The sequence below is a fragment of the Schistocerca serialis genome, chromosome 2 (assembly GCF_023864345.2).
Source record: "Schistocerca serialis cubense isolate TAMUIC-IGC-003099 chromosome 2, iqSchSeri2.2, whole genome shotgun sequence".
In the NCBI taxonomy this organism is placed as follows: Eukaryota; Metazoa; Arthropoda; class Insecta; order Orthoptera; family Acrididae; genus Schistocerca; species Schistocerca serialis.
This window is the reverse complement of record NC_064639.1, coordinates 930,491,773-930,514,116: the sequence shown is the minus strand read 5'-3', so window position 1 is coordinate 930,514,116 and position 22,344 is coordinate 930,491,773. Positions and strand designations below refer to the sequence as shown.

At 46.1% G+C, this 22,344-nt stretch overlaps 1 protein-coding gene across 1 annotated transcript in view; it reads left to right on the top strand.

Annotated features, from left to right (window-relative positions):
• Window positions 1–22,344, top strand: part of LOC126456525 (agrin-like) — a 1,113,065-nt gene that overhangs the window by 883,539 nt on the left and 207,182 nt on the right. The window contains exon 11 of the mRNA XM_050092274.1: window positions 5,825–5,977. Within this exon, the coding sequence (XP_049948231.1) occupies window positions 5,825–5,977 (153 nt within the window). The remainder of the gene's footprint in view (window positions 1–5,824; window positions 5,978–22,344) is intronic.

Below are 22,344 nucleotides of genomic sequence, written 5' to 3'. Positions count from 1 at the left end.
ACATGATACTGTGAACACTTTTATGTGCAATGGAACTAGATCGTTTCTTTGACCTTGTCAAGTTTCATACATCTATGACGTATCTATGTAGACTGAAGCGGCGAACGAAAATTTTTATCAAGGTCAGGATTCGAATATGGGTCTCCTGCTCAAGAGGCAGATGTGCTAACAACTATGCCACCCTGGCACGGACTATTCTAGCATGCCTCCCTCTTCAGTCCAAATTGCCATTCACACCGGAGCCCACTTTTATGTATGTGACATTTTATTACGTGTGTTATTGTTAACATTTACTACAGTTGAAAGACTGGTGACAGTTTAAAACTGTAGTTTTACTTCCGTATTATTTTATTTGATATATAGGGATCCGATGATTGTCTGACGACTGAAACTGGTTACGTAAAGAAAATTTTTGTCAGGAGCTCAAGGCGGTAATATGAATTTCTTTAAATATGGACTGAGGTGACAAAATGCGTGGGATCCCTCCTAATATCGTGTTTGACTTCTTCTTGCAGGGCATAGTGCAGCAACACGACGTGGCATGGACTCAACTAATCATTGGAAGTACTCTGCAGAAATACTGAGCCATGCTGTAGCAGTCCATAATAGAGAAATTGCTGCCGGTACAGGATGTTGTGCACGAACTGACCTCTCGATTATGTCCCGTGTTCGATGGGATTCATGTCAGGTGATCTGAGTGGCCAAATTATTCGCTCGAACTGTCTGTAATGATCTTCACACCATGCCAAATTTCAGACATTACCTCTTTCGATGGACAACGTACTGGGCGACGGCCTTCACTTAATGGCGAAGAGCAGCAGCGTTTTGCGTAGAGGTGTCATGGCGCATTGTCATCCATAAAATTTTCATCATTGTTTGGGAACATGAAGTCCATGAATGGCTGCAAATGGTCTCCAGGTAGCCCAACACAGCCATTTCCAGTCAATGATCCGTTCAGTTGGACCAGAGAACACAGTTCATTCCATGTAAACACAGCCTACGCCTTGACTGACCAACCACTGGCTTGCACTGCGCCTTGTTGACAACTTGAGACCACGGCTTCGTTGGGTCTGCACCACACTCGAACCCTCAAACCCTAGCATCAGCTCTTACGAAGTGAAATCATTACTCATCTGACCAGGCCACGGTTTATCACTCATCTAGAGTCCAACCGATATGGTCATGAGCAAGGGAACCGTGCTCAAAGCGATGCTGGGCTATTATCCAAGGCACTCACGTCGGTCGTCTGCCGCCATAGCCGATTAACGCCAAATTTCGCCGAACTGTCCTAACGGATAAGTTTGTCGTAGGTCCCGCATCTGTTTCTGTGGTTATTTCACGCAGTGTTGCTTGTCTGTTAGCAATGACAACTCTACGCAAACGCCGCTGATCTCCGTCGTTAAGTGAAGGTCGTCGTCCACTGTACTGTCAGTGGTGAGAGGTAAGGCCTGAAATGTAGTATTACCGGCACACACTTCACACAGTGGATCTCAGAATACTGAATTCCGTAACGATTTCCGAAATGGAATGTCCCATGCATCTAGCTCCAAAGACCATTCCGCGTTCAAAGTCTTAATTCCCGTCGGGTGGCCATAATCACGTCGGAAATCTTTTCACATGTGACCTGAGTACAAATGAGCGGTCCGTCAATCCACTTCCCTTTTATACCTCTATCTGTACATGTGCTTATCACTGTCTCATGACCTCAGTGTTTAAGAGCTGTGGGTCACGACCTCCTGAAATTATATTACTCTCGAGCTATCTGCAATTTAATCTTTCAGTTATTGTACGTAACAGCTCTAAAATCTTCATGACAGTCTTAGCGCAGATAACGTTCAGATCTTACTTATTCCGCCGCTTACGTCATCATCAGATGGCGAGTGCTACCGTGGCTACCGTTCCATATCGGTGATGTCTCCAGTAAAGTTGTCGAAATTTCACCAATTGCAGCATGTGGAGCATCGGACATTTACTTAAGACGACTTTCCCGTGCGGAACAATAACCACAACACGACTGTGTTATGCTGACAAAAGGTCTTTTGCGAATAGAACACAAAATTAAATCGTTTCTCAATATATACTCCCTGAAAAAGAAAAAAAACAGGTGATGCATGATCGCATGTTAATGTAAACTATGTACACATACACAACATCACCAGGTATGTAAATAATTCGAACAATTCTCTGTGACAGGGAGAACGACATTTGGGTTCTTCGTTTTTAGTGTTGCTACCAGGTTTGATACGGTACATAATGGGGCGTGAACAACGTCATATGTTTGAGTGATCACTGTGAAGGATACGAAGATGACGTATACACGTATGGCACAGTGTTATCAGCACATGACAGTGTGCTCAAAGGGCGTCATTGTGATTTTCCATTTGTCCGGCTGGTCTAATCGCGCAATATCGAAATGAGGTCATTCAGATTATAGCGCTATCGTGCTACGTGTTTCCTAAGAACTGAACTCTTAGTCCTGTCACAGGTAAGGCAAATATAACGCTAACGCGGAATGTTAAATGCCAAACGTGACATAAACCTACAATATAGCATTGCCCTCTGGGAGGAATTTTGAAACTGACTGTGTGTTCACCTAATGGATAGAGGGTATCGAACATGAATTTCGTACTATTGCAATTAGTCGAAAGTAGAAATACTTTAATTTTGTAAGAAATGAAAGTAATAAAGTTTTCGTGAATGAAATTATAAACGGTCGCCATTCTAATTAGATATAATAATGTGGAAAAATTATTCTCCGTGGATTTAAATATATTTTTGCAAAAGGAACTTTCATTCTTTCTCTCCCAGTAAAGTGCAATGAACACTCACAACAACCAGACGAACTGCACAGTGGATAACAGTAGTATTCAATTGCGTAGACTGGCAATCACAGAAACATGAATAAGACTTTTTTGCTCCAATTGAAAATAATTACCACTTCAATCATTAATTACTTCAGCACCAAATGTCATCAAAGGCATCACAAGATTAAGTGGCACCGGACAAGAGTTCAAGTTTCACAGACACATCACAAATGCAATAAATTAACACTGTACTAAGACATTTCATATTCACTCTATTGAAGAAATGTTCCAGATTTCATTAACAAGAACCATATTCAAATTAACTTTCTCCTACAAGCAAAGGTTAAAGTGAGGGCCATTAACCTATCCCTTCCTTTATAAGCAAATATGTACACATTTCAGAAACATTTTGCATTACATAAATGCTGAACTACAATCCCACTTAAGATTATGTAGTCCTCAGTGCTGTATAACATTTACACTAGCAGTATTCTTATTTAGCTTCGGAAATAAATTCAAGGTAAAGTAAAGTTTCAAATAGGTTTTGCATTGTGTGCCTTTTTCATTACTTGGTAAGCAAGTGATTTTAATTATCAACATTTATACGCTATAGCACAAAACTTTGGCACAATCAAAGTAGAGGCAATTTAAAGCAAAATAAAGCTTTTTAACAAATTTAAAATAATGTGCCTCTCTCTTCATTTGTGAAACAAATGATTTAACTAGCGGCTTTTATTCCTTTAAAACTGAAACTTAGGCACATTTCAATAGAAACAAAGTTGCATTTCTTCATAAACAGGATACTCACTTTTAGTACTTTTAGGATAGGACCCTGCTTGGTATCACGAAGAGGACAGTTTCAAAGTTCAACACATGAATTATTATTGCAAAAGCACACTGGTTCATACTGACATACATATCTGTTTTCCAAAGTAGGTGAAGCAGTGGCGCAATAGAGGTGGCAAGCACGTGGTTGCTATCAGGTCTCCTTCTGGCGGCTTTAAGCTCTATTTGATTCTTCTTGGCGACGTATTCATCGTCTTTAGAGCCTTTCCAAATTAGAGAGCACCATTTTACAACCGGAACCACATCCGAGGCCATTCCATCATAGATTTGGTTTCAGAACGCCTCACTTGGCACCTGCGGTGTTGACTACGCGACTGCTGGCGACTGCCTAACGTACTCTCTCTCTCTCTCTCTTGCTGCCCAGATTGACCGCCACTTCTACATTTTCTCACGCTCCTTCTGTAATGGAGGGGGTTCCCTGTATCTTTTCTGTTTCACAATACAAGATCCCTAAGTATGAACCAGTTTTCTACATACAATTTCGTTTTCACAGACAGACATACTTAATAAAGTTTCATTATTTAAGCACACTGTTAAGTGAACAAAATATACATCACAAATTTCCAGTTCCCACCAACAATTCAAAGACCTTAACTCATACAGAATAAACACTTCATAATACAATTACGCTGTACTAATTATTCACAATCGATAATGGTGTTGCAAGATGAGACAGTGGACCAATATCGAACTGCATGAGGACATGAGGGCCGGAATACTCTTCGTCAAGCTGCCTCACCGAGCGAGGTGGCTCAGTGGTTAGCACACTGGACACCCATTCGGGTGGATGACGGTACAAAACCGAGTCCAGCCATCCCAATTTAGGTTTTCTGTGATTTCCGTAATTGCTCCAGGCAAATTCCTGCATGCTTCCTTTCAAAGGGCAATACCGATTTTCTTCCCCATCCTCGACACAGTCCGAGCTTGCGCTCCATCTCTAATGACCTCAATGTCGACGGGACGTTAAACCCAATCTTCCTTCCTTCCAAGATGCATTATGCACTAAGCACATCAAAAATCCTTCACATATGCGTCTCCCATCCGAGAACAGGCAATGGACCTACTCCAAAATTCTTTGTCATCCTATACCTTTGGTAGTAGACTAGCAGCAGCGTCCCATTCGTAGGCTGCCGTTAAGATCACAACATAGGGGCGCTGTGTTTGGAGTGGTGCTCTGATTGTTGATGAAAGGTGTCTTACTGTGTTCAGCGATAGATCATAGTTCTACTACCCTGGATGACGGCGGCGAGTATGGCAGAGACATGGGGAGAGGCCCCATTCTTCCAGTGGTTTGAAGAGGCACAGCACTGTTAACCCTGGCATCATGGTGTCGGGAGATATCGGGGGTGAAATCAGATCACAGCTGGTAATGATTGAGAGACCTCTAGTGGCGCGACATTACGTGACTGAAATCCTGCGTCTTCGTGAGTTAACTTTCATGTGACAGTGCTGTATGCCATTTTTCATCATGACACTTGTCACTTCCTCTATGCGCAGTTTGTAGGATGTCGAGGTACTCTCATGACCAACAAAGATCCCCAGATCTGTCCTAGACAAAATATGTGTGGGGACAGCTCAGACATCAATTCATCCCAGTGCCACTATCCATGATATGAAGGACGAGTTACAAAAGGTTTGGCTAGCTTGCTTCAGGGCGTGATACAACCCTCCGAACCGAATCAGTACATGTATCAAACATCATTTGAATAAGCGAGCTGATCCTACCAAGTTTTTAGGAAATTTGACTGAAATTTGCAGTCACTGAAATAACATTTCATACCCGCTCAATTCAGTAAGTGTTATTTTGGTAACTGGAAATTTGTGGTAAGGTCTTATGGGCCCGAACTGCTGAGGTCATCGTTCCTTAACCCTACACACTACTTAATCTAACTTATACTAACTTACGCTATGGACAACACACACACCAATGCCCAAGGGAGGACTCTAACCTCCGAGGGGAGCAGCTGCTCGGACCATGATAAGACGCCCCAGACTGCGCGGTTACCTCGCGCGGCCGTTTTATTTTGTTTACTCGACGCTCCACTTATTTCGAGAGTTAATGTATTTCCTCTTCAGCGTACACGATGATGGAAGCTAACAGTGGGAAAATGTTTACGCGCTCGGAGTTCCAAAGGCTTCTCTGGTTGGTGTCGTAAATACGAATGTTTTCACAGGCATGGAGGTGAAGCCGTGCGGCGGGGAGCGTCCGCTGGTCAGCGCCTCTAGTGGCGAGGAGCTGGACTGCGGCAGTGGGCCCAACCGCCAGGACTGCCCGCCGGGCTCCTACTGCCACCAGACGCCCGCCTTCGCCAAGTGCTGCAGCAAAAGTGAGTCCTGACGATGGCGACGCACACGCCGCAGAAACGTTATTTCTTTTTATGATCGGAAACTTCCTTATTCTGATGATATAACTCCTCTCCGCTTCTGAGAAGTTACCAAATTTCATTGTTTACTAAAAAATACTTTTCAAGAATATCAATTGTATTTCTGGAGTCTTCTTAGTTTTTCATCAATGAGGATTTCGATTACTCGTTTCAGATTCCCACTATTTTTGCTGGTGTAGCAACTGCCCATCGTTGTCAAGTGGTATCGGTTCACCTTCGTGTATTCCTGTCAGTTCCTGATGTGGACAATTTACCGTACTACACGATTTCACATTGCTGAACGTATTTACGAACTAATATGAGGATGCTGAATGTACAGTTCACTATGTAAATGGAGAAGAAAAAATCAACCATCATGGGAGATTGTAATACTTTAGTGGGGGAAGGAACAAAACAGAACAGGATTACAGTAGAATATGGGATCAGTAGTCGGAATAATAGACAAATTGAGTTCTACAATAAATTTCGTTAGCGATAGTGCACACAATGTTTGAAAACCACAAGAGGTGGAATCACACTAGGAAAATGTCTATAGACACTGGAAGATTCTAGCTGGATTACATCATTATCAGCCAGAAATTCCGAAATCACTTATTTTGTACGCGGAAACAGATATTTACTCAGATCACAATTTAGTAATTATGAAGAGTGGGCAGAAGTTTAAGAGAATAGTGTGGAATAATCAGTGTGGAAAGTGACGCCGAGGAATGACGTGCTTCGTTTTAAGTTCTCGAAGCCTGTACGTATTGTGATAATGATTACTACAATATACAATTCAGTTGAAGACGAATAGACATTTCTTTAAAGTATAATTGCAGAAGTTGAACAGACAAACATAGGTACAAGGAAGGTAACAGAAGAAATATTTAAACTGATCGACGTAAGAAATAAATATTAAAATATTCACATAAACACAGGAATACAGCTAAATGTTACTTGGCAATGAAATAAACAGAAATTGCAAGGAAGCCAGGATGAAATAGTTGCACGGAAAATGCGAAGAAATGGAACAGGACAGATTCAGAATACAGAAAGCTTAAGACATCCTTCACGAAATTAAAAGCAAAGGCATTACCATTAAGTGTGCAATCTTAAGTCCCCTCTTAAAAGCAAAGGAGACAGTGAATAGAAGGAAAAAGTACACTGAATACATGTATGAAACAGAAGAATTGTCTAACGTGACAGAAGAAGAAATTGGGTTCGATATTGAAGAGATAGAGAATCCAGTATTAAAGTCATGATTGAAAAGAGACTTGGAGGACTTGAGATTAAATAAGGTAGAACAGGTAGACAACATTCCATCGGAATTTCTAAAATCACTGTGGGAAGTGGCAACAAAACAACTATTCAAGTTGGTGTTTAGAGTCTATGAGACAGGCGTCATACCATCAAACTTCCACCGGCCAAGCGGTTCTAGGCGCTTCAGTCCGGAACCGCGCGACTGCTACGGTCACAGGTTCGAATCCTGCCTCGGTCATGGATGTGTGTGGTGTCCTTAGGTTGGTTAAGTTTAATTAGTTCTAAGTTCTAGGTGTCTGATGACCTCAGATGTTAAGTCCCATAGTGTTCAGAGCCATTTGAACCATCAAACTTCCGATAAAATATCATTCACACAGTTACGAAAATAGCAACAGCAGGTAAGTGCGAGAACTATTGCACAGTCAGCTTAACAGCTCATGAACCAAGTTGCTGACAAAAATAATATACGGAGGAATGGAAAGAAAATTGAGGATCTGTTGAATGCCGACTAGTTTGGCTTTGGCTTTAGAAAAGGCAAAAGCTACATAGGAAAGGTAAAACCTACTCAGTCGTCTTCTACTGTATTCGTTTCCCCTGTTCTAGCTAATCTTTGTCTAATGTTCCCTCTGAAGCTCCCAACAACCTCTGGTTCTTTCAAACCTATCCAGGTCCCATCTCCTTAATTTCCTACCTTCTTGCAATTTCTTTAGTTTTAATTTACGGTTCATAATAAATACATTGTGGTCAAAGTCGACATGTGACACTGGAAATGCCTTACAGTTTAAAGTCTGGTTCCAAAATCTCTGTCTTGTCATTATCCGATCAGTCTGAAACGCTCCGGTGTTTCTAGGTCTCTTCTACGTATACGTTCCTCTTTCACGATTCTTAAACCAAGTGTTAGCGATGATTAAATCACGCTCTGTGAAAAATTCTACTAGGCGGATTCCTGTTTCATTCCATTTATCCAGTCCATATTCACCTGCAATTTTTCCTTATCTTTCTTTTCCTATTATCGAATTACAGCCCCCATCACATTTAAATTTTCGCCCCCCCCCCCTTAACTAGCTGAATAATTTCTTTTATTTCATCATACATTTCTTCAATCTTTTCATCATCTACGCAGCTAGTTGGCATATCAACTTGTACTACTGAGATGGGTGTTGGCTTTGTGTGATATCTTGACTACATTAATGCGTTCACTATGCTGTTCGTAGTAGCTTACCCGCATTCGTATTTTCTGATTCAGTATTAAACCTACTTCATCATTAGCCCTACATGATTTTGTATTTGTAACCCTGTATTATCCTGACCAGAAGTCTTGTTCCTCCTACCACCGAACTTCTCCAGTTCGCACTATATCTACCGTCAGCGTGTCCATTTCCCTTTTTAGACTTTCTAACCTACCTGCGCGATTAAGGGATCTAACATTCCACGCTCCGATCCGTAGAGTGCTAGTTTTGTTTCTCCTGACGACGACATCCTCCTAAGTAGTTCCCGGCCAGAGATCCGATTAGGTGGGACTATTTTACTTCCGAAATATTTTACCCAAGAGCATGCCATCTTCAGTTAACCATACAGTAGAGCTGCATGTCCTTGAGAATAGTTATGGCTGCAGTTTCTCTTTGCTTTCAGCTACTGGAAAGGCTGCTGTCCCTCTTGAGGAACCATATGTTTGTCTGGCCTTTCAACAGTTACCCCTCCGTTGCGGGTGCTCCTGCGATGCGGCTATCTGTATCGCTGAGGCACGCAAGCCACACCACCAACGACAAAGTCCATGATTCAATGAGGGTGGAGGCAGTTACTTGTGTGTTATTGCAAGACAACGTACAAGCTAATCAACTTTATCAAAGTCTCAATCTGAAAATGTTTGTTTTTAACGTTTTGACTTTGTTTTTTAGAGGAGTTAGAACGTGACGTATGCATGAACACACGAGTATTCGTATTTGCGAGTTGAAGTAAATGTACTACACTCCTGGAAATGGAAAAAAGAACACATTGACACCGGTGTGTCAGACCCACCATACTTGCTCCGGACACTGCGAGAGGGCTGTACAAGCAATGATCACACGCACGGCACAGCGGACACACCAGGAACCGCGGTGTTGGCCGTCGAATGGCGCTAGCTGCGCAGCATTTGTGCACCGCCGCCGTCAGTGTCAGCCAGTTTGCCGTGGCATACGGAGCTCCATCGCAGTCTTTAACACTGGTAGCATGCCGCGACAGCGTGGACGTGAACCGTATGTGCAGTTGACGGACTTTGAGCGAGGGCGTATAGTGGGCATGCGGGAGGCCGGGTGGACGTACCGCCGAATTGCTCAACACGTGGGGCGTGAGGTCTCCACAGTACATCGATGTTGTCGCCAGTGGTCGGCGGAAGGTGCACGTGCCCGTCGACCTGGGACCGGACCGCAGCGACGCACGGATGCACGCCAAGACCGTAGGATCCTACGCAGTGCCGTAGGGGACCGCACCGCCACTTCCCAGCAAATTAGGGACACTGTTGCTCCTGGGGTATCGGCGAGGACCATTCGCAACCGTCTCCATGAAGCTGGGCTACGGTCCCGCACACCGTTAGGCCGTCTTCCGCTCACGCCCCAACATCGTGCACCCCGCCTCCAGTGGTGTCGCGACAGGCGTGAATGGAGGGACGAATGGAGACGTGTCGTCTTCAGCGATGAGAGTCGCTTCTGCCTTGGTGCCAATGATGGTCGTATGCGTGTTTGGCGCCGTGCAGGTGAGCGCCACGATCAGGACTGCATACGACCGAGGCACACAGGGCCAACACCCGGCATCATGGTGTGGGGAGCGATCTCCTACACTGGCCGTACACCACTGGTGATCGTCGAGGGGACACTGAATAGTGCACGGTACATCCAAACCGTCATCGAACCCATCGTTCTACCATTCCTAGACCGGCAAGGGAACTTGCTGTTCCAACAGGACAATGCACGTCCGCATGTATCCCGTGCCACCCAACGTGCTCTAGAAGGTGTAAGTCAACTACCCTGGCCAGCAAGATCTCCGGATCTGTCCCCCATTGAGCATGTTTGCGACTGGATGAAGCGTCGTCTCACGCGGTCTGCACGTCCAGCACGAACGCTGGTCCAACTGAGGCGCCAGGTGGAAATGGCATGGCAAGCCGTTCCACAGGACTACATCCAGCATCTCTACGATCCTCTCCATGGGAGAATAGCAGCCTGCATTGCTGCGAAAGGTGGATATACACTGTACTAGTGCCGACATTGTGCATCCTCTGTTGCCTGTGTCTATGTACCTGTGGTTCTGTCAGTGTGATCATGTGATGTATCTGACCCCAGGAATGTGTCAATAAAGTTTCCCCTTCCTGGGACAATGAATTCACGGTGTTCTTATTTCAATTTCCAGGAGTGTATTATAACTGTAAACACGCCGACGAAAGACATAAAGGGTGAACATTAATTAAACCGAAAAACTGCAGGAATAGATTACTGACTGAAAATGGAGGAGGAAAGGTCCTACGAACATGTGTCGAAAAACGCATTGTTGCCGCGGTAGATGGCGCTGACGAATGAAAGTTCCTCTGAACACGTGCCCTGTGTTCCTCATATGTTGCAGGCTGTGAGCTTGACGCAACGTACTATAAGCAGCAGAATGGTCCGGTATTCATGTCAGGAACGAGCCGAGATAGTGTTTGTTTACGGCCAAGCAGATGGAAACGGTCGAGAGACAACACGGCTGTACCATAACAAGTACCCTCACAGACACCAACTACTTCACACAACATTTCATGCCCTTTTTGGGCTTTTGGATGATAATGGGTCCTTTCAGACAGACGAACGTGCGGGGAGGCGACGGACTGTGGGTTCACCAGATTTGGAGGACCTAATTCTACAGGATATTGAGACGAATCTTAGTACAAGTTCCTAGCTAGTGGCCCGCCGGCATGGTGTAAGCCATAGTACGATTATGTGTATCCTGCGTCGCAGTGTTTACTATCCCTTTCAGCTAGAGTCTCATGGAGGCCACTTTGAATATCTGTTGTGACGTGGATGCGACGTTGCTCTGTACTGTGTTTCGGGACGATTTGTTGTCGTTGCACGCGCACCGTCTGTTTCCGGGCAAATGTCCATAGCACCTTTTTTCGTCCATTTCCAGTCACGAATCCGTCCCTGCAGTTTGTCGGTTACATTAAAGTTCACCCTGTATAATAGCGAGGCCCATGTCCCCAACACATGTCCGTAAGAGTTATCAGCTGGGCAGTGGTGACTGTTTGCCGGTATATCTTCGAACAGGTGTTTAATGTAAACTGGACAGTGCTGAATCAATCAGCGTAGAGCAATGTTGTGAGCGATATATTGTGTGTTTTTATGTGTACGCACGAATGCCACTAAGACACTAACGCTATTTTAAAGCTTTGAGGGCCGGCCGCGGTAGTCTCGCGGTTCTAGGCGCGCAGTCCGGAACCGCGCCACTGCTACGGTCGCAGGTTCGAATCCTGCCTCGGGCATGGATGTGTGTGATGTCCTTAGGTTAGTTAGGTTTAAGTAGTTCTAAGTTCTAGGGGACTGATGACCACAGCCGTTAAGTCCCATAGTGCTCAGAGCCATTTGAACCATTCGCCATTATAGCTTTGAGAAATATGGAACGTTGTTCTTGCTCGTATCTACTACGATTGCTCTTAGAATAACAAAAAAAAAATGGCTCTGAGCACTATGGGATTTAACATCTCAGGTCATCAGTCCCCTAGAACTTAGAACTACTTAAACCTAACTAGCCTAAGGACATCACACACATCCATGCCCGAGGCAGGATTCGAACCTGCGACCGTAGCGTCGCGCGGTTCCAGACTGTAGCGCCTAGAACCGCTCGGCCATTGATGGCCGGCTCTTAGAATAACAGATTTACATTATTTAACACCCGCAGAGGGTGACTACGTAAATTTACGATTACAGAAATATGTCCTCGAAAATGGGAAACGACCTAAATCACCTTACCTTAAAATGATTTTATAAGAGCTAGGTGGTAAATGGAGTTGTCTCTTTACTCTTCTATTTGTTACTGCACTGTTGAGTCTTACATAGTTTGTCTTAGTTTGTAATACAGTCAGCACCACTGCTATTTTTAGAATCTGTTTTACGAAGTCTGTCGTGGAATAAAATGCCCAAAAACTGCTCAGATGTGTTCACGACAGTCTTGTCGTCGGCATTCACACAAGCTACGTATGACGTGGGTTGGAAGGGTACTAAAGTGGAAAGCACCTCCATAAAAGCGGTGTCGCGCAGCTGAGCTGCGATGCAACAGAGGTGAGTTTAAGAGCAACGAACCAAGGGGAAGAGAGGACGGTTAGAATTATAGCCTCCTAAAGTGGAGTGACTGGCTGAAGCTATAAAGTCACATTCCTTAACTGTCACCTCACAAGACCAACTACGCTTCTACAGATAATGATATTGGCCTGAAGAATATGTCAGAGACAAAAATAAAGTGCGTAGATATATTCTTAAAGGTGTAGCTTGTCAGACGCTACGCTGACGATTAAGCGCTGATGTTACTGTTGATTTGTTCAAGAATACAAACAGATGTCCTTTTATTTTATCTCAGTATATCCATTGCAAGAATACAAACAGATGTCCTTTTATTTTATCTCAGTATATCCATTGTGGATGATGAACTGCGACTGTGATTTGGCTCATATGGCTCTGAGCACTATGGGACTTAACATCTGAAGTCACCAATCACTTAGACTTAGTAATACTTAAACGTAACTAACCTAAAGACAGCACACACATCCACGACCGAGGCAGGATTCGAACCTGCGACCGTAGGAGCAGCGCGGTTCCGGACTGAAGCGCCTAGAACCGCTCGGCCACAACGGCCGGCGACTATGATTTAAACTGACGATTTATCTGGTAATAAATATGCAACCAGTCGCTTTTTTACGATTCATTCAACCATGGCCTTTTCTTCGAGCCACTGCAGGCTCGTCATCAGAAAGAGGTGTTACAAGAACATTATGCTGTGGACCAAGTGCAGCTAGATGCAATGCAGGTGCCGCTGGCGGAAATAACGAAAGTTTAGTAATCGGTAACGAAAAATTTACGAACCCGAAAGTTTTTTATGTTTTAGCTACTCACAGTGCACTGCCTTTTGGTATCCATATCAGATCGCTTTTTATAACGTACATTATTAAGCTATGTACACAAATATACACAGTATTCAGCTAAACTTGGTTTTACACTGGTTCACAGAAAGTAAACACTCGATATTTTTTACAAAGAATATGAATGTGATGGAAAACTGGACATATTTAAGTTTTTCAGTCGAAGGGGATCCATATGTTCTTCCTAGCGGGTTGAAAAATTACTCCCTGTCTGGCCTATGTAGAAGCAAGAACAGAAGCATGTGAGTTTGTATATGATACAATTTTTGTGCCATTCTCCAGTGGATTCATCACTGTGAATAATTTTATTTTATGTTTTTTTCAGTGTGGAAGCATATTTTTATGTTATGTGGTCTGAAGAAATTTGAAAGTTTGTATGACACTTTGCCAAGGAATGGAAGATGGACAAATTCTGGCATCTCTTTTTTAGCTTGTAATGGTGATGGTAGTTGCTTGAGTTTACTTTGGATTTTTCTACTAGGGTGTTTACCAAAGACGCATTATAACCATTATTTTGAGGTATAGATTTAAGTATGTTCATTTCTTTACATGCATCTTCTTCACTAATATGTGTGCGGAGCATACAGTTTACAGATGACCTGAAGAAATCAGTTTCGTGTTAGTTCGGGTAGCATGAGGTATTGTTAATGGCAACATCACTGGTAGTGAGTTTCCTGTATCTCGAATGAAAAACAGCCCACAGTTGCACTAAATTATGTGTATTTTAAACCTTGATCATGGTTTCAGCTATAATGATATAGCCTTCTCCAGAAGTCATACACACTAATAAATAAAAAATATCTTATCCCAGCGGCTGCGTCAAGACTGTTTCGAACATAAGTAAAACTACATATGGCACCGCGTGTCCTCCGCCACTACCTCTGTTATCAGATAACATACGTAAAGACTGTGGACAAACTCGAGAAACAAAATTAAAATCTTACGGGTTGTTAGCCCATTTACAGATATGTGGATGACACCTTTGTGGTATGGCCACATGGTAAAGATCAACTACTTGAATTCCTGCAGCACCTCAGCGGTATACATGAAAACATCAAGTTTACCATGGAGAAAAACGGAAGCCTACCCTTCCTGGACATCCTGGTTACTAGAAACGCAGGAGGCACGCTGGGACATACGGTATATTGGAAGGAAACACATACTGAACTATATCTCAACCCTAGGAGCTGTCACCATTCAGCGCAACGCAGCTCTGTTCAAAAAAATGGCTCTGAGCACTATGGGACTCAACTGCTGTGGTCATAAGTCCCCTAGAACTTAGAACTACTTAAACCTAACTAACCTAAGGACAGCACACAACACCCAGCCATCACGAGGCAGAGAAAATCCCTGACCCCGCCGGGAATAGAACCCGGGAACTCGGGCGTGGGAAGCGAGAACGCTACCGCACGACCACGAGATGCGGGCCGCATCTCTGTACTTAACACCTTGGTGCACAGGGCGAGGCCCATTTGCGACAAGAAGAGCTTACCGAGTGAATTGCAACATCTAAAGGAAACCTTCAGAAGAAACGGCTACAGCGAGAAACTAATAGGAAGAGCTTTGAGGAACAATAAGAAGAGAGGAGCAGAGAGACTGGAAGAGGGCGACACGAGAGGCTGTGCGTTCCTGCCGTATGCGGGACCACCAACTGCGAAGATCGCAAGAATCCTTAAGAAGCACCAAGTGAAGACCGTCTTTCACGCAGCAAAGAAAATCAGGGATATTCTTGGATCGACCAAAGACCCACTAGTACTAATGACGCCGGGTGTTAGTAGAATTGGATGCGAATGTGGAATGCAATACATAGGGCAGGCGTAACGTTGCATTACACAGAGCCGTACGGAACATATAATAAACGTGCGTCTTGGACAGGTTGACATGTCCGCGGCGGCGGAACACAGCATCAACGAAAAGCATACCTTCGAATTTGAAGAAACAAAGAACTTATGCAGCGCCAGAGGATTTTGGAATTCGGTGATAAAAGAAGCGGTAGAGATTCGTCTGCACGAAAATTTAGTTAATCGAGACAGTGGTTACCATCTCAATACAGCTTGGGATCCTGCAGTTAGGAAAATTCGGCATGAACGCTCCGGTCCGAAGGGGACCGCGGCCGGCGCTGATATGAACAGACACCGGGAATCGACACCCGCACGCGCATCACCCCCCCCCCCCCCCCCCACCACCACCACCACCACCGGTGGCGCCAAATGCCCGGCGCGATTCCGTTGGCACGTGATTAGTCGGCTACCGGAATCTGATAGCGATCCAGCGGCTACAAAGGCGCGCGACAGACAGCATCCCAGTACCCAATCCCTTAATCCTGTTCCTTCCTATATAACACCAATCATCTCGCCTACCTCAGGCAAGTACCAGACACAAACAGAACAATCATCACGTATCACAGACACCAAAAAGCTACAGAAATAATCACACACACGTACACAGGGGAGTAAAAACCGAAAGGCTACAAACTCCCCCTCACACTTCCCCAAAGAGGGGAAAGTAAAAGATAAGAGCAGCAGCAGCAGGAGCATCCCGACAGCAAGCCTCGCCAACAAGCCTGGACGCTCGAAGGGAAGAAGAGGAGAACAAGTTGCCGCGATCGTCAGCCTCCTGGGTCAAGCGCTCGGGCTGGACAGCAAGCAGAAGAGGAGGAAGCCTGTACAGTGCTTTCGCTGTCACAAGCTGGGGCACTTCGCTGCGGACTGCACATGAGTACTCGCGTGTTTGAAGTGTGCAAAGTCGCACCTCACACGCAAGTGCACGAAGCCCAGGGACGTCACCGCTACATGTTCCAACTGCGGCGGTTCACACGCTGCCAATCACCGTGGCTGCAGTTATCTCAAGAGCTGTGGCCGCGGGAAAGGACGGCATACACGCTGACGGCGAAATACCGTGCAAGAAGAGGTGGCAATGGACCAAGACGCGGTAAGCGTTCTGCCCGCGCATCACGTCATTGGCACTTCTGCTGCTGCAATCCCGACAGCATTCGCAAGATCGATGATGCTGTCGCCAACGCAGTTGCCGCTTTCAAATCTGCCATGGCAGAGGAGAGGGCTGCACTGCGGACCGAGGTCGACGAGCTACGCCTCGAGGTCGGGCAGCTCCGCGAGATGGTGGCCTGCAAGTCTCGCAAGAGGCGAGACGTTATGACTGCCACCATCGCCACGCAGATGGACGCTCTCCCGGCTCCTGCGGTAACGCAGGGCACTATGGGGGTGCCCACGGAGGTGGCGAATGAGATATCAGCCCCCTCCTCGAAAAGGGAGGGTTCGCGGAAGCAAGATTCCGAGTCAGCTCCACCAGCAACACGGGAGGACGTGAACAAAGTCATCGAAACGCCCGCCCGCCCTCCCGAGAACAAGGCGAAACAGCCGCTGCTGGAAGATGAAGGCACAACTGTTGCGCCCATCCAAGAACAAGATACAGAAGAGGTAGTCAATACGCCGCCAACAGAGACAGAGATGACTGCGCCAGGACCACTGAAGATGGTCGCAAAATCATTGCGTGACAAGACGTACGAGCATCACAATACCCCGTACCCTTTTACCGACTCCAATATTCCTAAACCACCTCTACCCCACAAGCCTTATGATTTCGGTTGGGCAATTGCGAATCTAACCACCGTTATTCCTAAGAGGGATTTGGACCTTATAAACCGCTTCCCTATTTTTAATGAGCATGACTGGCAGCGCATAATCGCTGCTATCCCAATGGTTAAGCAGAAGAAGAAGAACAAATAATCCTCTTCCTCGTATCGCTAGTTTCCTAGCACCCACTGTATTTTATCCTGTCGAACTCTGACAAGATTTAGCTTACCCTTTTAATTCCAGTCAATTTTATCTTGTATTAGTGGAGTAAATGCCAATAGACAACAGACTCCGATTTTGTAGACCACCTCAGGGGAGGTTGTCCATACCAGAGAGCAGAGAGAGACAGCATCCCGAAGCCCTAGGAAACCCCACACTCAGTCCTCCCCTTGGATCAGTTGTTAGGCATTATGGTCCAGACCATGAACCTCTTCATGGAAATTATGAAGGAATTCAAGGAGGCCGAGAAGCAGAACACCCAGATCCTCGTTGCCCTTCAGGAGGCAGTCCAGCAGTCGCTCCCCTCTGCGACTTCTTCAATAGTTTCAAAACCCCGTCATGGATAGACGACCAAATATCCAAGGCCTGACAATGTGCGTCTTCAACGCAGACTGCATTGTTAATCAATGAGTTCAGAGAACTCTCGAATGAGTTCTCCATCGACATATGCATGATGGGGGAAACCCACCTAAAACCGGGAATAAAAGTGACAGTCCTCAACTACGTTAGCTGCCGTAAGGATAGGCCAACCCAAGGCGGAGGAGTGGCCATTTACATAAAAAGAGGGATGTCCCACCACCAGGTATTCATACCAGCTACCAATAAAAATCGAAGCAGTGGCGGTGGAAGTAACCACTGCCACCGGGCCCCTAACAACTGTTGCAATCTACCGACCCCCCCACTAGATTAAATAGACGAGGGAGGCATAGCTGCTCTGGGGCAAACTCAAGAAGGTGACTTCAATGCCAAACACCCAGATTGAAACTCTAAACTCCAGAGCAGGCGCCAAACTACAACGACTAGCGCGCGACCACCACTTCGAAACAGGTGGTCCCGTCGAGCCCACACACTTTCAAAAAATGGAGGTAAGCCCGACATGTTAGACATAGCCCTCACCAGGAGGATCGTGGGGTTTGTGGCCGCAAGGACAGTCAACAGAATATCCTCCGAGCACAACCCAGTGATTCTAGAGATCGATGTGGGAGGATGGGTAGCACTCCCACGATACCAGACGTCTTACAAACGTACAGACTGGGAGCGATACCCAGAAACTGTCGCCTCTAATATCGCTCGCGCTCCGCCACCTACTGCCGAAACAGTAGAACAAGCGCTACAAGATCTAACGGGTTCCGTCTTGTAACCGGCGGAAGAGGCCGCCAACCCCCCCCCCCCCCCCTCGCCCCGCAAAGGGACGGGCCGCCCCCGCAAATACAGCTCCCGGAACATTTGCTAGCTCAAATTCGACATAAGAACAGAGTGGCAAAAGAGTGGAAGATCACCAGAAATCAGGCCACCAGGAGGCTCCTCAATCGTCTACAGGTAGCGCTGAAGGTCGCGCTCAATGAGCACAGAAAACAGCAATGGCAAAACCACCTCACAGCTCTCAAAGTAGATGATCACAAACTATGGCAAGCAACCAAGCAATTCACAAAAAGACGCGCTAGGATGCCGCCACTGCAACGGCGAACAGGGTCTGGCCTACAGACATGTTGAAAAGGCCAACGCCCTCGCCGACTCCTTGGAGAAGCAGTTTCAAGCGGTAGAACCCCAGGATGAAGAACATGAAGAGGTAGTCCGTCGTCAACTGGCCGTCTTCCTCAGTGATGAGGAGGACCCAGAGGACGAACCCACACTTTTCGCCCCTAGGACGTGGCAAAAGTAATTAGGTCCCTCCCCACAAAAAAGGCACCAGGACACGACAGTGTCACCAATCAGTTATCAATCTCCTACCCTCGGCGATCACACACCTTGCGAACGTCTTCAACGAGATTACTCGTTCCCTAGAGTTCCCAGCTTGCTGGAAACACGCGGAAGTGGTCGCAACACACAAACTAGGGAAAGACCCTCTATTCCCGCAACACTACAGGCCGATTAGCCTCTTGCCAACTCTCAGCAAGATCTATGAGCACCTCCTGCTAAAACCCATACAGGAACATATATCCCGAGAGCAACTTCTGCCGGATTTCCAATTCGGATTCCAGCAGAACCACTATGCCCCACAACAGATCATGAGAGTGGTTGAAGCAGCCACAGAGGGCTTCAACCACAGAGGCTACTGCGGGATAGTGCTACTATACGTAGCCAAAGCCTTCGACTCAGTATGGCATAGAGGGCTACTCTATAATTTATACCCACAAGGGTTCCCCAGGAGCATAGTTAAGCAAATCAAAAGCTATCTCACCAATAGGACTTTCTCTGTCAAAGTAGACACCGCCACCTCCATCAAAAGACGTATTCGTGCTGGGGTGCCACAGGGATCGGTCCTGGACCCGGTTTGTACAGTCTGTACACTGCAGACACACCAACGGCCCCACTGGTGCACGCAGCACAGTACGCAGATGACACAGCCTTCTACACAAGAAAAGCGAACAAGGACCTGGTCATCCGTTGGCTACAAAGGGTTTTAGATGACCATCAGCTCTGAAAAGACACACGCTATGCTGATCACCCGGAGGCTCGGAAGGCGCGGACCTCCTCAACGCACCCCCCCCCCCCCTCCCCGTCAACCTTCACCTAAACGGAACCCACCTCCCCTGGCACAGAACCGCCAAATACCTTGGCGTAACCCTGGACTCTCGTCTTACTTGGAAACCCCACATAGACGAGGTCCACAGGGAGGTCTGTGCCAGAATGTCCATCCTATACCCAGTCTTCAACTCAACCAGCTCCCTTCCCTGATGCGACCAGTAATGGAGTATGTATGCCCTGTCTGGGCATACTTGGCGAAGCATCACCGGGATAAACTCCAGAGGCTGCAGAAACGCGCCCTCCAGAGGGCACTGCGTCTACCCCTCGGATTCCCTATTGACGATCTGCACGCTGCAGCAGAAATCCCACTCCTAAAAGAGCGTTTCCAAGATCTGGCAAGGGCCTTCTATGAAGGCTCTTCCAGGTCAGGAAACTTCCTCATCCACTCCCTAGGTCGGTATGACATGTCCCGTGACAAGCACAAACGCCCAATGACGATCTTCGACAACTTAAGCCGAAGAGAGAATCCCTATATCCAGTTCCTGATCCTCCTCCTTCCCCCAAAATATCAATCATCTCGCCAACTCCAGGCAAGTACCAGACACACAGAGAACAGTCATCACATCACGCAGACACCTAAAAATCACAGAAATAAACACACACACAAGTACAAAGTGGAGTAAAGGCCGCAAGGCTACAAACTCACCCACACACTTCCCCGAAGAGGGGATGATAGTGAGTGAGCAGCATCCCGACACTTCGCCTGAAGATGATGGATACGCAGTCCATTGAAACATTGTGACTGGAAGACGACGCCACTCGGCTGATAACCCGTGAAGATTTCATAGCAGTGTCGTGTACTTCGTTTGGTTCCCTAAAACCGAACAAAAGAGTAATACAAAAGTTTCACATGGAACGGTAGTAAAGATCGAACCCGAGCAAAAGGCTGATCGATCTTTGCGCTGTCATCCGCGCTATAACAACTGCTGACAGAAATTGTATTTGGCGTGCCGCTTGATTCTGCGAGCACAACGTCCTGATTGGCTAAATTCAATGCTAATTAAATCTGAAACGGCGCATGGTATCAAATTTTTTTCTTAACTTTTATTTCTCAGCACAATACACCCTGCAACACACCCATAAATTTTTCAGATACTTATGACCAACTTGTATACAGAGATTGGACAAATATATGGAAACACCGAGTGAAATGCACGCTTGAACATAAATGCAGATGCTAGCGAAGCCTACGGGTTGCCCTGTTGTATTTGATCACGAACGACACCTGTGCAGTGTCCTCAAAACGTTGCAGGTGCCAGTCGCGGTCAGAAAAGTGTTCTGTGTAGCTGTGAGTGCGTTACGTCGAAGCTAAGTAAAGTCGAAAGCCGGCAAATTGCTGCTTCTCGTATCGCAGACGTCTCCGTAACCAAGACAACGAGGTATTTGGTGGTTCAAGAGACAAAGTATCGAAGAATTATAGCGCATACAGAGAAAGCTATATCACAACGCGGACGAAAGTGTCTATTGAGTGATCATGACGGACGGGGTTTGAAGAGGATTGTGACGAAACATAAGCGGACAACAGCCGCAAAGGTCACTGCAGAACTCGCGGACGCTGTCAGCACCAAAACAACACTAAGAGAGCTGCATAAGCAGCAACTGCAACGCGAGCTGGAATTCCAAAACTACTCATCGGTAATGCAAATGCCGTAACAGGAAAACGTGGAGCCTAAACCATAACACCTGCACAAGCAACAGAAGTATGTCATTTTGTCGGATGTGTGTTTTCGTACTGTGTTTGCAACTTCTGTCCGAGTTTACGTCCCAGGAGTGAAACATGGCGGGTGCGGTGATGACTTGCATAGTCATATCATGGTACTCCATGGTTACTTTAGAAGATCGCATTAGTGCCAAGGGTCATTTGCTCATTCAGCTCCACACCATGGTACCATGTTTGTAACCCAGCGATGATGTAGAGTTCCAAGAGGGTAAGTCTCAAACAGCTCAAATCGCTTGGGACTGATTCTGTGAGGCCGAGCTGAATTATTCCATCTCCCCTGGCCTCCAACGTCAGCAGATCTCAAGATTATTTAGTCATTGTGGTCTACTTTAGAGAAAAGGGTACCTGGCCGCTATCCACCCTCATCATTGTTAATTGAACTTGCAACTATTTTCGGGAAGAATGATATAAGATTCGACTGATAACTATACAACACCTGTATTTATCCATTCGTGACAACTGGGAGCTGTTTTGAATCCAAACGATTCTCCTACAGCGTATCAGCCATGTAAATGTGCAGTGTTTCTGCTGTTTCCATATGTTTGGCTACCGCCTGGTGAACAGAAATCCACCGACAAACTTTCAGAGGTGGTAGTACGGAGCAAAGCAAGAAAAACAAATGGGCTCTAAAATGCGCCCTTTAAGAGCCATGAGCCCTTGTTCATCATCGCTACTGTGAGAGACATCCCTTCTATTGAAAGTTCTTTGCTTTCCGTAGTTTGCCGGCCAGGGTGGTCGAGCGGTTCTAAGTGCTACAGTCTGGAACCTCGCGACCGCTACGGTTGCAGGTTCGAATCCTGCCTCGGGCATGGATGTGTGTGATGTCCTTAGGTTAGTTAGGTTTAAGTAGTTCTACGTTCTAGCGACTGATGAC